Below are 16752 nucleotides of genomic sequence, written 5' to 3'. Positions count from 1 at the left end.
CAGTTTGCCTTCTAGATGAAAAAAAGTATTTTTGATAGCACTATGACATTTCATTTTAAAATTTTGGCATGTGGTTTTTGGCTATTGTAATTTTTTCTTGATGAACTGTCAGCATCTAAGCAAGGCCTAAAGCTGCTTAGTAATAGAATACTGCTGCACTACTGTAATCCCTCTGGTTTCATTGTATCATTTAGTTTCATAATATGATGTATGGGGCATTTTACTACAAGTGCTCATGAAAACTTACCTTTTCAATGTTGATTGATTTAACTTTTCTAGGCATTTGCAGTTGCTGGCTTGGGATCTGGATTAACAGAAGCAGTTGTGGTTAACCCTTTTGAAGTAGTAAAGGTTAGCTTACAGGCAAATCGAAGTGCCTTCACAGAGGTATGAGAACTGCTTCCTTCTTCTTCTGTTTTGCTTGATTAGCTCTAAGACACTTCTGATTTCATTTTTAGACCAACATTTCTGTATTTTAATGGGCTATATGGCTCAGATGATTTTCCCACAAGCTTAACAGGGATAGAGAAAGAGAAAAAAAATGCAGTAGACAACATTTTCAGAGGAGATATGTGGCCATACTGTTCTGCGAGCTGTGTCAGCATCTCCACTGAGATACTCTGTGCCCAAAGTGCACCTTCCTTCAGTGGTCACCTCACAGCCACATACAGACTGGACCTTTAAGCATAAAGACAGGCCTATCAAGCCTTCATGCACCAGGAGTGATTCTTCTTTTCTTGTATATAACCTGGTCCCTAGTTTTATTTAAAGCATTCTATCCTCTGTAAACATAAGCCTACTGGGAGAAGCACATTATTATACAGTGCAAAGCAATGGTGCACTCACTTCACTACCATGCATTGTTTTTCTAAAAGGTTAAGTGAAGTATGTACTTACCTGTTGTGTAGCTTTCACACTATATGATGAAACCTAATGCAATTCACATATTTCTTTGACTGTTGTATTGAAATAATAAATATATCTTGTTTAAAGGAACAAGGAAGAGCATGAGCACATACACCCACACCCAGACTCCAGCACACCCCCAAAACAAACACACAGACACCCTGGTGACAGTGGAATTGTTCTGTGGTACCAGATCATCTTTCTAGGGTTGATAATTTTAAAGAGGAAGCCCACTATAAATCACATATCGGCACGTTTGTAATGTGGATCACTCTGAGTGAAAATACTGCAGTGATTTTTTTTATTAAAAGAAACTCCTAGCAGCCCCACCACCCTGTTGTTTGTTTCTCTTTTTCTTCCTTTCATATTTCACAACCTAGCCAACTTCACCCCCTAGAGAAAGCTCACTGGCTACAGATAGACCTGCAATGATAAAAATCGTCTCACCTAACGTTAGAGGTGTGATTAACTAAATAAATACATGTGTCTACACATGTGTGAGGGTGAGAGGAACCTGACTTCACATTCCACTGACTAGGCCTCTCCTGAGTATAAGGCAATAGCTGGCAAAGTGAATTCCTCTTCATATGTTTACACAATAAATTCTCCTATCAGAGTTAGTCATCCTAACGTTTGTCCATCATCAGTGCAGAAAAGTAAGCTTTATAGGGCAGGATCAAACAACATTTTACATGCCTACTTTGGATGAGGTGAATTTTCTAGGATGTCTCTATTTTGGTGAATGAAAAGGAGTCTTGATGAGTAGGTCAGGAGCAGAGGTAGACACTGCAGACATCTGCATTTCAACTGGTGAATCCCATCTCAGCCATTCAGCAACTGTCAGGCTTGGACTTCTCAGTAGTTAGTAATTTTGTGTTCAGGATAAGACTGATGCCTACCTTCTTCTTGAAAGTTTCCATGTGCAGTTTCAATCACTTTATTTGCGACCATTAGTTTTTCTTGATGTATCTAATCTTCTTTTAGAAGATTTCATTTCATGAGAAAGGATATTATTCCTAGCAACAGGACCAAATTTCATGTTGGATGTCTACATTTTTGAATAGATTTTCATCTCACTAAGCAACTTTGAATCCCTGGGAGTACTTTACAAAATTAAATTATAGTAAAATATATGCAGAGCATGAACAGGTCCATACTAGTTACTATATACGAAAAAAAAAAAAAAAAAAAAACTTGTATTAAAGAGTAAACTTGTCAGTCACCTAAATAAGCAGCCATATGCTGTGTCAGATATAATAGGGATCATTTGGCTGATGCTGTTGATCTCCACAGTGATATTTTGAAATGGAAACTCATTAAACAAATAAGTGTATTGAAATTAGCAGTATTCACTGTGTTGTAGTCAAAATTATTCTATATTTTCATGTTTGAACATCTTAGAGAAAGTCATGTTTTGCCTTTCTAATTAAATATTTGGTTGCCCATAGCTGGTTTTATGCTTTGGAGAAAATCAAATTCAAGCCAACAAACTTTTCAAAAGGATTTTTTCTATAATTCTGATAAAAAGAGTTCTAAAATGTTAGAGGGGTCGCATCAGAAGGCATACCAGGTGTCACTGAAGACTCACAGGAGCCATGTGGATTCCTAGAAACTATATGTAATTTTCTAACATTGAATCTGGAAACTGCCTTGGACAAACATATCTTCAAAAGAAACATGTATGGCCTCCCTGGCTGCTCCAAGTTTTGTCCCACAAGGACTGCCCTAATGGCTCAAAATTTTCCTATTCCAGTTTGGTTCTTCCATTCCTTCTCCACAATACACATTTCAGTGTCATTGGTTCTAATATAGAAACTGTTTTTATTGTCTTATTGTGCAGCTTAAATGGTCTATAATTGTGTAAATGTTTCTTATTAACAGCATAATAAATAATGAAGACAATATTGCCAGATTCATACATTTAAGGCCACAAGTTGTTTTATAAAATCTAACCAAAATTTTTAAATAATGAGTTTAAATCTTATTCTTTAGAGACTCATTATCTCTTAGAGTACTTTTATATCATGCTTTCAACTTTCTTCTGCAATCAGAAAAATAATCTTTTTATAATAAAAATTGTGATTCATACATGTCACAGGAACCCACCTGGAATTTTTAGGGAAAATAACAAATATTGTGAGACTAAAGTTAAAATGACAAGAATTGGCAACATGGTGATAGTCAACAGGCTATGGTTTCTGTTTTCCTTTTGTATTTTCTTTTCTTCTTATTATTTTGTTGAACATGTGCAGCAACCATCCAGCTTTGTTCAAGCTCGGCAGATTATTAAAACTGATGGTCTGGGGTTCCAGGGACTCAACAAAGGTCTCACTGCAACACTGGGCCGCCATGGAGTTTTTAATATGGTTTACTTTGGATTCTACTTCAATGTGAAAAATATTCTTCCAGTCAATAAAGTAAGTTCTTCCTATTGTATAACAAAAAGATGAGAGATTTGCCAACTTAATTAATTCAACCATGTATCTTCCTGTGCAAAGTTGTGTTTTTTAGTAAAAAACAGTGACTGACCTAGCTTTCTGTTTTGTATGTGTATAACGTTTTATTGGTAAGATTTGTGTAGCAATACAAGAATTTGTAATACCTGCTTTTTAATCAAAGCTGGCTATAAATAAAGAAGTCATATTTGAATTCTCATTTATATGAATATGCACTGTAGCATTATAAAAGTCAATAATCATGGTGCAGGTATGTCAACACTTATACTAGTTATGTGTGTATTTTTTTTCTATGGTAAGCTGTCTCAGAAGAGCAAAAAAATAGTGTTTTTTTGAACATCTTTCACTACTCACAAAGACAGCAGTCTGATGAGATAGCAGACTTGCAGGAGATTGGGTATTCTGGCCATGTCCTGGGCCTATTTACTCAAAAGGGAGATCCAGCTAGTATTTAAGGATGACATGGTGGATTTACCCATAGGGAGCAGGCCAGATGCAGGACCTTATGTAGTATGCTTAGGAGTAAGTTGAAAGAAAGAATCTTTATAGCTGTAACGCCACATGAAACAATTATATTCAGATAGACTCACATTCCTCTATATAGCAAAAGGAAATTTTACTAATGAAAACATGATAATATTGGCAACTTTCTAAATGATTGTGTGAGCAACAGCCTAATCGTTTAGTAATGACTGCAGTACGTTACTTACTGAACTGTGTTTTCACTAATGTGATTTTTAAATGATGACAGTTAAACATTCACAGGTGTAATGTATAGTTATATCCATATAAGAAGCTGCAGTTTACATCAAAAGGGATCGCTTTCTATTCCCAGATGCAGCAACACCTTTTTTTTTCTCTGCAGTTCTAAGTAGTGTGGTATTTTTGTTGGCAACGTTGTATAAATGAAGAAAATCTCCACTTCTTATTTGCAGATTGTTACAATAAATTGAATTGTTCAAGTGCAACTAACCTGCAAGTTTCTACAAGTTTATTCTAGTGTATTTAAGCATATTTTCATGATATACTTTAATCACACATTCTGAAAACTCCAGACACGAGCAGTGCTTAATACTAAGAAGTAAACACATTTATGTTGACCGAAAGATGAAAAATATATTTATAATTACCCAGAGAGTTCAGAATCATATGTAGGTAAGCATATGCATGCACAAAGAGCATTCATGCATCTTCAAAAGAAATCCCAAAGTATTCCTGTATATTAATCAAAACATAGCATTAATATCTGGCAGAAGAATGCTTTTTTAGCCTTTTGGATAGCAAAAAAAAAAAAAAAAAGAAAAAAAAGAAAAAAGAGATTTTGTGTGATTAGGAAGATTCAGAGCTCTATGATCTGAGAGAAATGAGCATTTTATTATTTTTAGATACATATAGAAAATGAAAGGGAAATCACTTCAGCGGTGTCATTCAGGCTGGCTGGCCACCAAGCACTTCCTATCAAAGCCAAGGACAGTGTAGTCAAGTAGGATTGGTCTGCATTAGCTGCAGTAAGTGAGGAGGTTTGCACTGTGCTGGACTGCAGTGGCTACACCTATGCTAGCAAACTGAACATCACGGAAACGTAGTCAGCTGTGCTGTTACGTGTTCCCTGGCAACACAGCTTGGCCCAGGCCAGCTCGCACACAGCTCCTAGATATGGCTTAGGAGATAGCGCAGATAAGGAATCGTTCCTGGTTGGCAGATTTCACGTAGCCTCTCTGTTTTGCATGGTTATAGCATTTAATAGCAAAGGCCCAGGACAATGTACGCGATCTAGCTTCAGTCCTGCAGATAGTTCTGCCTGTAGAGATATAGCCAATCTTGCCGTGAGTTCAGTAGGGTACAGACCAGACCTCATGTGTTCTGTGCCGTGATTTCAGCAGGGTATAGACCAGACCTCATGTGTTCTGTGCTAGCCAGCAGTATGTCTCAGATATTTACATGTGCTGAACTTCAGTGACCGGAAAATAGAAGTACTCAATAATACTTTGTGATCTGTGACTTAAATCTTTTTTGTCAGTGGGCAAGTGTTAAGAGTCTAAGAGTTATCAAGCCTGTACCATGATTTTGATTGAAGCTATTTTTCAGTTAGACATAACTGTAACTTTCCAAGTTTTGTCACATATTTGGTTTCATTAAGAAAGCTAATTTGTTCATTTTGTATACTTCTCCAGAGAAGAAAAATTTAAAGTCAGTCTTGCAATATTGACAAGCATATAAAAATTGTGAAATAAGAATACTACACTTCTGAAATTATTTTGGCTCTTGATTATATATCTGCTGTTCACCATCTGTAGCGTAAGTGGAAAAATGTATGGAAATGTCCATACGAGCCTTAGAGCTGTCAACAGTGCTAAACTGTGCATTAAATTTGCATCCCAATTAAGGATGTTTGCAGCTTATTTTGCCAAAAACAATAAACCTTTTATGTTGAGTGGTCAAATGATATAAATGACGTGTGGGTTGTAAATGTTCTTAATGAATAATTTTTCATATGTTCAGTCTGTTCTGATAAAGAGAACATTAACAGCCAACATCATGCTCTGTTTACTGAAAACAGAGTAAGCCGGGCTCTTTTCAATTGCCACTAATGTATCAACCATGGAGCATTAACAGCTATGCATCTGCACGAGCAATCAAATTAGTCTGAAAATGTATATCGTCTCAGTTTTATAGCACACGCTTTTATAGCACATTTCATAGGCTTCCAGCAGCTCTCACTTTTCTACTTTTTATCGTGGTTAGGTTTGATGGTAAAAGTTGGTTTCATTAAAACCTCTGCTCACTACTACCTCCAAGTGGCTGCCATATTCCTCAACAATATGAGATTTCCATACTGTGTTGAAAACCCCCTTTGAAACATGTTCAACTGCAAAACTCATTTCAAGTCAGACGCAGCCCCAGCTGCTGCAGATGTGCCACCTGTTAGCAGGGTTGCTACATTGATTGAGTGGTGGGAATCGACCAGCATGTTGTTATTGTCGGAGAAAGGGCCCTAATATTTCCAGGCAAAGAAGGAATGGGAAACCAAAATTGGCTATTCATCTTGGGAAATAAATATGATAGAAGGCAAGCTTTTATTTTTTGTTTTTAGATCCACAACAATATAGGATTTATATATAGAAACACATAGTGCAAGAGACATGCAGTGCAACAGAGTTGAAAGAAGCAATAAAGCAAGATGATGTAGTAGAAAAGTGCAGCAGGGTGGGAAAGAGAATAAGCTCAGAGCTGCAATCCAGGATGATTTGTGAACTACAAAAAGATGGCAACGCTTATCTACTGCAATGTTACAATCTCCCACTGGTGTCAACACTCTCCAATCTGAGGTGTCCTGTGGACTATTGCAACTATAGCCTGTAGCGTTTAAAGATTTCACCCAAAGGTGTAAAATAGAAGGGAGAATCTGTTTTTATCTCACCTACTCCTTTCCTGCAATATTTTCATACAGCTTCCTCAGTTACTTCTGTTTAGCAGAAGAGTTTCTATCTGAAACTGTTTAGATCTGCTATGTCTGTTACTGACTATACTGACTGAATCTGTAGAATTCTGTATTTATTGTATTCTGTGACTACAATTTTGTTGTCTCTTATTTTTCTACTTAACTCCAAAAGCTCTTTGGTGCAGATGCTTGTTTGACACTAATGAAGAAGAATCCTAGTCTTGCCCTAAGGCTCCAAAAGAGTATAACAAAAGAATAAGAAGTGGATAATAATACTAATGAAAATCTGGAGTACGATGAAAAGTGTTAACAAGAAATTGCATTATGGGAAAAAGAAGTCACTGAGAAGACAGCAAGATATGTGAAAATGTAACCCTACAGGAGCAGATAGCCCTTAGGAGCAGATGTTATGCTAGAGATCCTCCAGGACATTTATCCAAGCAGCTGCCATTCTTCTTATTATGCTGTTAGACTTTTGACAGGTGGATTTAAAATACTTAAAGAAGTATCTGCTGCAATGAAATTGCATTCAAGGAGCATTCTGAGATAATACCAGTGAGAAAAAAAGTGTTCAGTTCAAGTGAAGTGCAGCTGTGACAATGCATTGTGTAATGTCTTTCCTGGCTATCAGTATACTCATGACTGTTATCTTGACAAAGGTCAGAGCAAAATTGTGCTCATCAGACTGCAAGCTGCAGTTTACAGTAAGGATTTTACTATGTAAATGAATGAAATGTACTTTAGAGTGGATAAAAGTAAAAAACTGTTAATAAAGCTATGATTTAATCATTATTAGGTCACAATAAAAAAATTGACTGTTCTCTCAAAGAATCAAAGCACAAGTTATCATGACAGTGATGAGACATTCACCTTTTCTTTTTCGCTCTTACTGACCTCCAAATCACTTGATCATATTTATGACAGTCTCTGCCTCTCAAAGAGCAGAAGTCAACAACTTTTCTTCCCAGCTGTCCTCATTAAGGAAACCCAGACCAGGATTCCAGGTCTGGGTCTGTTTAAAGCAACTTATTCTAGCTTTTCATCTCTTCCTTGTTTCCTCTCTGAGCTATCTCCCACCTTTCTTCTGTATGAAGATATCTTTTCTCCTCTGTCTTGCAAGTTCCCCTTCTTCAGATCCACTAGCTCCTTTCTTCACAGTCCATTGCCATAGGAAGCTCCTTTTAGTGGTTAAAGACAATTATCAGGCTCGATAAAACATTTCCTGAAATAGCCTGTTTTGCTGCCAAACACTTGATTATAGTCAATGTGTAATGCCAGGTCAGGTTTTCTGGCACTACTTAGTTTGCCATAGGAATTCCTGTGCTATTATACCTCAATTCAGCCACAAAGGCTGGGGAGTGACACTACTCCTTATTCCATGCCTTTTTCCCCTTCCATCCAAAAATTGCTAGGTATACCAGGCAGAACCACAAAGTTGACCAAACCAAAGCCTTCCTTGTTATACAGAGAGGGATGGAATGTGCCACATATGGTGCAAACCTCTCAGTTCTATTCCTGGCTTCTCTCACCCTTTAAGTGACCTTGAGTAAATGCGTTTAAATTTAGCAGTCATTTCAAATCACTTTAACCTTCGGTGCCAAATGTAACTCATCTATAAAACTAATATTATGGCTAACTTTTTCAAAGGAGTCTAAGAAACTTGATGCAAATATTCTTCTCAAAGTAAGGGCTTACTTGGGGCTAATTCCTGTACGCTACTTTACAAATAGTAGTCTTCAAGTATTATTCAGTTCTTATTATTTATCATTCCTGCAAATTGTCATGAATTGACATTCTCCTTACATAGTAAGAATTATTTTTATGGCAAACATATACAAGCTGAGGGGAAGTATTAAAATGTGTTTACAAAGTATGTTTTTTCATAAGCTGTCTACTGTCAATAACTCTCTCTACAAAAATAAATAAATAAATAAAGTGAAAAGATCTCAAGACAAATATCTGGAAATTGAAGCAAAGCTTTAAAGACAGTTATGGTTAGATAAAGAAATATTTATTGATCTTTTGATTTTCATTGATTTTTTTCCTTAAATACAGAGTTAAATATGTGTTTTTGTGAGCCACATTATGCAACATCTATTCATGATGAATAGGGTGTGTCAGTAAGATGACGAGGGAAAAATAAGTAGACAAGTAGAAAAATAAGTAGAGAATCTTTGCTCTTCAGGTTTCTGACTACTATTTACATGCAGGTTGGCAATGTGAATTGTCCATTTCTGGACAACCGATGAATTAAAATATCTTCAGTGACAGTTCCGTATGTGAGCATGTATGTGCCAGATTTAGGGCTAGAATTTGCTTTTGGTAGGAATTATGAAAGAAGAAATTAATGAAGAATATTACGAAGAAACTAGGCAACAGATGATTTAAGAAGAACTTATAGTACTCACTTATTTAGAAATATTATAATATGAGGTATAAAAAGAGAAACTATAACATCTCAACATTTCTCTCCCAAAGTAATGAAATCAACAAGGCATGCATAGAAATGACTTTAATGGCACAGAATAGCCATTTTTAATGACTTCTGGTGCTCACAGGACAGAGACTCAGCTGTGCAGGAAATGTGACTGTGAAGGGTGTGCTAAAAAGTTGAAGGGATCAGGCATTGTTGTCCAACCAAAGAAAAATCGTTCCATTGTGAATAAGCAAACTGCTATTTCACTCCCTTGTAGTGTACCGTACCGCAGAGTGTCACCGTCTGTTATCCTGCTTCTGCTCTGCTTCATGTTCTGCTCACGCTGCAGAAAAACACCTTTCCCTGAATGCAGAATTCATGTGTGTCCCTCCTCCAGTTCTGCCAGTTGTGAAAGCAAAAGGAACTTGCAGAGAACTCTTTTTTCCAAGATACTAAATATGGAGCATATTCTGTTCAGGTAGAGGACTTTGTGCTGCAGAGTTGGTGACAAGGACATGGTGGTAGCTGCCTCAGCTAGCCAGTTACACCATCAGCACTAGAGGAACAGAGTACCGTCATCTCTCCTTTCACTGGCTCTTACCTAGCTAGGAGTATTCTGGCTTGGGCCAAAGAGAGAATTTCAGGGCAAAAAGACAGACATTGCTTCATAACAGCTTGCACCCGCATGAGAGACTCCCAGTGAGCTTGTGGCTATAAGCTTTGTAGACAGAGGCATACATGGTATTTAGAAATCTCTGTTTTATGCTTAGAGACAATGTCAGAGTAAAAAGTCACTAATCTCCGTGAGAACATTTTAATTAATTTTAACAACGAAATTTATTTGTAATCTATGTGCATTAAATGACCCAGATATTACAGGGATGAATGCCATAAGAGTCCTTTCTCTTGAAATAAGTAATAAAAACTCAAGCTATATAGCAAAACTACTGTATACTACAGTACATTTTGTTAGGATCCAGTTTTGCGCATGAGCGAAGTGCTGTCTTTCAACATTTTCTGTGTCACAAAAAATGGATTAGAAATAAAGCAATTTGTTTTAATTTCCCTTAACTGTGTTGTGCAGTGTCATATTTCAACAGACTTTCACTTGATTCAACACTCCTCTCAACGATATACTCTGCAGTGCTAGCAATCACAAAACAGGCAACCCTGGCACTGGAAATGCCCTAAAATATGAAAATGTTGTGTCATTCAAAGATAAGGGATTTGTCAAAAGCAGCAGGGCCTGCAATTTGATACTTAACATACAAGTATTTTTGCTTGATGAATACTGCATAGCCCAGCAGGCAGCCCACCGGGCTTGGTGCTGTACAAAAAGTATCCTTGCTCCGAAGCGTAGCAAAGATATTGCAGACCTTTGTCTACTACAGAAAACTAATAGCGCAGTGATGGCCTCTTCGCTGCAGCCTGGTTTGACAAGGTTAACAAAATCTGTGAACGTGATTAGTTCTCAGGTGTGGGTTTATTCCCCTGCCTGCTGCCTGGAAGGAGGTTCCATGCTGGAAAGGGACTGCCTTCCGACTGCCTCTCAAACTTCAAAAGGGATTTTTTTTTTTTTTTCCTTCTGGATACCACAAAAAAATGACTGCACAGCAGATTTTTTTAAATCATTTTATGTCCACTTCAGTAACTGTCACTCTATACAGTATGAACAGTAATTTTCTGTTAAGCATTCTACTAAAAAGTTGTACAATGCTTGATATATCACAAACTATTCTAATTTTTAAAAGGGATTATCTTAGTATATTTCCTGTTTTGTGAAGTCAAGGTGTTGAGTTTTTCTGCAAGTAATAATAGGCTCTGTTGAGTTTAACATTTCTCTCCAAACATCTGTGTGGACTTTATCCAATGAATATGATGGAAGTTTTAACTAATGTTCCTTGTTGCTAGCCTGGGAAGGAAAATGTCTTAATTGTTACTATTTTCAGTCACAAATGTACAAATTTTAAAAAGAAAGAATGCATTCCAATATAATTTAATTTTAATATCGTGCTGAAGTTATGACATGGCAACATCATCTATTATTTTACTGCTGATTTTCTGTAGAGTGTCTTCATGAACAAAGGAATTTATATACACAGTGTTTTATGAAGCAGTGAAGCATCATTACTGCTGAAGAGTGACAGCAAAAAAGTTGTGTTAGTAGAAAATGCATCAGGATAGATTTCACTGTGATTTCCACTATTCATAGAAATAGGATTAGACTTGCCTTAAGAGACTCTCACCCCTGGAAAAATTCTAAATTCTTTGCTATCACCAAGATAGGAAGTCTTTCTAAAAGATCAAATAAAACTCATTTGGGGTGTGAACTATGAATGAGCAAAAAGGTTTTTAGATGCACTTCTAACCTGCTTCTAACTTTTGCTACGAACATGTTGCTGGGTGCAGGAACAATCTGTTGTAAATTCTTCAGGCAATTAGCGGAGTCAGTTACCGAGGTTTATAATGCGCAGGACGGGGAAGGCTCTTTTGCAGTTGCACCAAGCTGGATTGTTAATAACAGGAAGCTAGCACTTCTTAGTACAGTGGATCAGCTACATGTGAAAATAAATGTAAAAAACCTGGAGGGGAATGGCAGCAGACTGAGATTAGCCTTTATTTAATTTAGCATTTGGGGGTCCAACACACAAATGAGCATTTTAGTAGGCTTCATGGTGGAAGTTGCTGTCATTTGTAAAATATTCTGGCCAATTAGCTAATAGTGTGCTTGGATTTCTCCTGTTTTGATACAGTAATACTAAGTACATTGTGAAGCCCAATTATACAAATCATCCCCATATGCCATACCAGTCTTTCTTTATGAACTGTGTTTATAAATCCTGTGTGAGGAAATGTGTACTTCAGCAATTTAGACCATGTGTAAAAACACAGCCAATAGGATTGTCAAGAAAACAAGTTCCAGCGTAGGAAATCCTAATGTGTTCCGCTAGAATAACATCACTGTGTTGTGTTGTGTGAGTTTTCTGATTAAATGCATATTACTTTATAGTGTTTAACCTGCATAGGTCCTTCCGTTTCCCATTTTATTCTTTCTTTCTTTCTCTCTTTGCAGGATCCGAATTTGGAGTTTTTGAGGAAATTTGGAATTGGGTTGGTCTCAGGAACAATAGCCTCAATTATTAACATTCCTTTTGATGTTGCAAAAAGTAGAATTCAAGGACCACAGCCAGTTCCTGGAGAGATCAAGTACAGAACCTGTCTTAAAACTATGGCAACAGTCTATAAAGAAGAAGGGTAAAACATTCTTATTTTAATAAATATCCAGACCTCTGTTTTAGTTCACATGGGTCCATAAAGCCATGTTGTTATATTTCAGATTTGATGAGGACCATTAAGCCACCCTGAATTCATGGGTGCAAAAGAGCAACGTATTTTAAAATTACAAGGAAACATCTTTCTCCTTCATGTGAATTGTTACAAAAGACTTGCAAGATGATTATTGGGTTGTCAAAATTTGTGTTCCACAAATAAAAGTTGAATTCATGCATAACATTTTTTTTTCTATTTTGGTAACATTAAAATCAGCTCATCATACTGTAAAAGGAAAGTAACAATAGAAAACAGGATAATTCCCTATTTCTACTTGTAATTTTGCAAAGGTCTGTACCTTTAATGAGATTGCTGAAATAATTATATTGGGGACAGGTCTTTGTGGCAATAACTTTTTCCAACTTCATAAAGAATTTCTCAAGTGAGGACTGAATTGTAGGTTTGATATTCAATTATGGCAGTCATTTTGTCCATGCACACAGCTATTGTTAACAGACTTGTCTTGAAAGTAAAACCATCTCACTGATTAAAGTCATATTTCTGATTGGCTGGGCTTGCAGCATAGCTTTTGTGACTGAACATTGATTAACTTTTTCTCCTTGTCTGATCTGCCTCTGTAAAATGTTAAAATCCAGATACTGCCTGCTATCGAACATGTGTAATTTCAAATAATTGCTTCTAAGTGCTCTGCCAGCATTTTAATAAACACATGCTAAAATTCCATTCTGCTCCTAGAGCAAGAATATTGTTTGAAATGTTTTGTTTGTTTTCCTTCGCTACAGATTTCTGGCTCTGTACAAAGGCTTAGTTCCCAAGATCATGAGGCTTGGCCCAGGTAATTTTTCTTCTGTCATTTCTATAACGCTTTTATTTTTGCTTTCTCTTCTTGTTTTCTAATTTCGTGAAAGGTATAGTGATACTTGTAACACTGTACCCAAATCATCAAAATTTCTTTTATCTTTGAATGGTTCCCTTGGTGATAATATCAAGTAATAATATTATGGATGGATTTGGCTAAATGTTCATCTAAAGAAAAAAATATAATTTGCAGATAAACATTGAATGATTGTAGAGTCAAATAAGTTGTAGTTTGTGCAATTAGTCTTGAGCAAGCCAAGGTGTGCAAATGGCAGAACTGTAAACCGCAGGACGGTAAGTCTTTGAAAGTGATTCTTAAAGCCTGCCCTATTCCCTCCAAAGTGATTTTTTGGCTTCTCTAGGGCTGCTCTGTACCAAAGTCACCCTATAGTGAAGGTTATAGTGTCTCCAGTATAAATGTTCTCATCTAGTCAAGGTGCAGCCCAAGGATATCAAGTTCTAGGTAGTTTCTTTTTTCTGTGCCCTTTGCAGACTGTAAAAAACACCTAAAAGTCTGATAGTATGAGCTGAGAAGATAATTCTGTGGTACTAGAAGACAAAGACAACAATTTTGGCTTGAAATTAGGTTTGTTGATTGACCCCTATTCAATAGCTGTTGCTTCAAATGCAGGAACAGAATGGTTGAAAGCTGTATCTTCTCAGGCTTCCAGGCTTTTTTTCTCAGACTGGTTTTGATTAATCATGAAAGCAAAGCACTGAGCCCTTAGATTTTGCCAGCCCACAGAGGCAGCCTGTGTTGAAAAGAGCAGGAGCCCCAATTTGAAAAGTATCCCACTCCCATGAAGCTATATTTCCATTGTGCAGGATGGTTTAATAGGCAAGAACACACATGGTTAAAAGCAAGCAGGTATAAAGGAGGCATCGGGTTCGCCTGTAGATGTTTGCATTTCCAGTCCCTCTGGCTAAGTGCAAGGCTCTGCCTGTTTTTTGAGCAGAGTAAAGGAAGGCGGCGGGGAGAGGATAAAAGGTAGCTGAGCATGCCTCTGGAATCGAAGAGCTTTTTTCCCCATACTTCAAGGGTACTGTATCACGTACAGGACATATAGAAGGCAGGCCTCCACTTCCTTAGTGCCTGTTAGCAGAGCTGATTTTGGAATAAAACTTTCCAACAAGTCACTGTACATTCTGGCATAGATCCAACATATCAGCTAAGTATGTGCTTGACTTTAAATACTTTTGTAGTCCCTTTGACTAATATGTAGATTTGGCTTTCCAGTGAAACAACAAAGCAATCATTACTTGGACTGTAAAGGTAATTCCTTCTTCCAAGATGTGTTTGCTTTAGGGAAGATAAATACACAAACAGATGACACAGGATGAAAACTGGATGTCAGCCTTGATTTGACTTCAGGTTGCATCTTCTAGACTTTGTGCCTATGACTGGTTTGTTGGTCACAGCCTTTTGCAGACTCTTGCTCTGTCTGTCTATCTGCCAGTTGCTGTTCATAGAGGATTTCAAGCCTGATCGTGGCTCATTAGGATAAATAAAGGGAAAACTCGTATGGTATGCCTGGCCAGCTGTACCTATCCCAGCTACATAGAAAGGTCATCCCAGTTAAGCAGAAGACTTGTTTTTTAGAGTTGCCACACTCTGACCAGCTACCTGAGCCAAAAGGAAAGGGAAAGGGAAAGGGAAAGGGAAAGGGAAAGGGAAAGGGAAAGGGAAAGGGAAAGGGAAAGGGAAAGGGAAAGGGAAAGGAGAGGAGAGGAGAGGAGAGGAGAGGAGAGGAGAGGAGAGGAGAGGAGAGGAGAGGAGAGGAGAGGAGAGGAGAAATATTTGTGCCCCAGAGCCAGCACTCACAAATGGCACATTATTACACCACACTTCTGTGCCTGCACCCTGGCATCTGACTGTCTTACCACTTTCTCCACCCAGAAGCCTCTTGCTATATTTAGTTATACAGACACCTTCCAAAAATCTCCCTTCTTTAGCTCATGCTGTAACAAATTGTGCCCAGTTGTGGAAGGGCTTTTCTTCTGTTTCACACAGAACAGAGATCTTTTATTGCATTCCAGCTAGGATTTTATTCCATTTTCTGTTCTAGCAGCTAAACTAATGTTATTCCATCGAATCAAAACTTTCCTTGTGGATTCATAGCTAGATACAGTCACAAAATTATACTCATTCCAATACTGCAACTTTATAATTTAGATATGACAACATTTAACTTAAGAGTTGAAAATGTTTCTTGACTCTTACCTGGAAGTATTTTCATCACCCAGGTGATGAATTTTTCTCATTCCATCGGAGAAGTTGCTCTTTCATGACCAAATCTAACTCTTAACCAAACATACATATATATACAGATATTCACAGGTGAAAAGTTTTGTTTGTAAAAGAACAAGCAAATTTAATATTGCAAAATGATAAGAAAAATATCATAAATACACTGACGGTGGTTTATCTGCAAGCTTTTTTAATTAACTTATGGTCTAATATTAAATAAAATATGTATGGTTTAAAAAAATAATTAATTTTTAATGAATTAGTGGAATTAAGTGTTTGAAAATAAGGCTTTACCATATTCCATTTTAGATTAAATACTGTAAACACTATGCAAAATCTTGAAAGTATTGAATATTGTATGTAATAAAATAATATTTTTTTTCTAGGTGGTGCGGTGATGCTTTTGGTTTATGAATACGTTTATACGTGGCTTCAGGAAACATTTGATCACAAAAAATCCTTCTGAAAGACATACTCCTTAAAGTCATATGCATTCAAAAATACACTTTAATAAAGGAAAAATGATTCTTATCCTTTCTGATGTTGAATGCCCTCAGATCACATTGATGTTAATACATTTTGGAAAAGATTATGTGTTAATGTCTTGATCCAAGAAAATATTTAAGCACATGTTTTCCTTGAAGTGTGTAAGTAAATAATACAATTGATATTTATTATTGTCTTGCTGGATCAGTTAAAAAGTATAAAAGAAACATAGGAACCAGTTAGTTTTTCAAAGACAAACTGGAAATTCTGGACACTAGATTATACTGTGTAGTCAACACATTATTTTTTTTTTCTTTCTTAATGGGAAGTTGACTTTCTGATGATTGTGAAGAGAGCTGAATAATGGGAGATCAGATGCTAAGCTAGTGCCAATTGAGTCCAGGTTGAGAACCTGACCCACACTCTCCAGGATCTTGTGTCAAACTTTTGTCCAGCCTTACAATTTCAACACTGATAGAATAGCATTTTAAGTTGTTGGCAGTTAGGACAGAAAAAAATACAGAAACAGCCACATCCTTAAAAAGAATCATGGTGATAAATGTCCTTCTTATTCATAGTCAGTCATGCATAGAGTATAAATCTTACTCAGGTCACAGAAGATACCAAACATAATGAATTTGAAATAGAT

General features: G+C 36.8%; 1 protein-coding gene across 1 annotated transcript in view; it reads left to right on the top strand.

The window, feature by feature from the left end:
• Positions 1-16155, top strand: part of SLC25A21 (solute carrier family 25 member 21) — a 230130-nt gene extending 213975 nt beyond the window's left edge. Inside the window, exons 6-10 of the mRNA XM_088529271.1 lie at positions 280-387; positions 3159-3323; positions 12294-12475; positions 13294-13346; positions 16004-16155. Coding sequence (XP_088385397.1) covers positions 280-387; positions 3159-3323; positions 12294-12475; positions 13294-13346; positions 16004-16083 — 588 coding nt within the window. The 3' untranslated portion in view covers positions 16084-16155. The remainder of the gene's footprint in view (positions 1-279; positions 388-3158; positions 3324-12293; positions 12476-13293; positions 13347-16003) is intronic.
• The last annotated feature ends 597 nt before the right edge of the window (positions 16156-16752 follow it).

Source organism: Tinamus guttatus, unplaced genomic scaffold, assembly GCF_059628265.1.
Source record: "Tinamus guttatus ecotype Peru unplaced genomic scaffold, ASM5962826v1 Tinamus_guttatus_pri_ptg000327l, whole genome shotgun sequence".
NCBI lineage: Eukaryota > Metazoa > Chordata > Aves > Tinamiformes > Tinamidae > Tinamus > Tinamus guttatus.
Note: the sequence above shows the minus strand (reverse complement) of the source record. Positions and strands in the feature narration are given on the sequence as shown.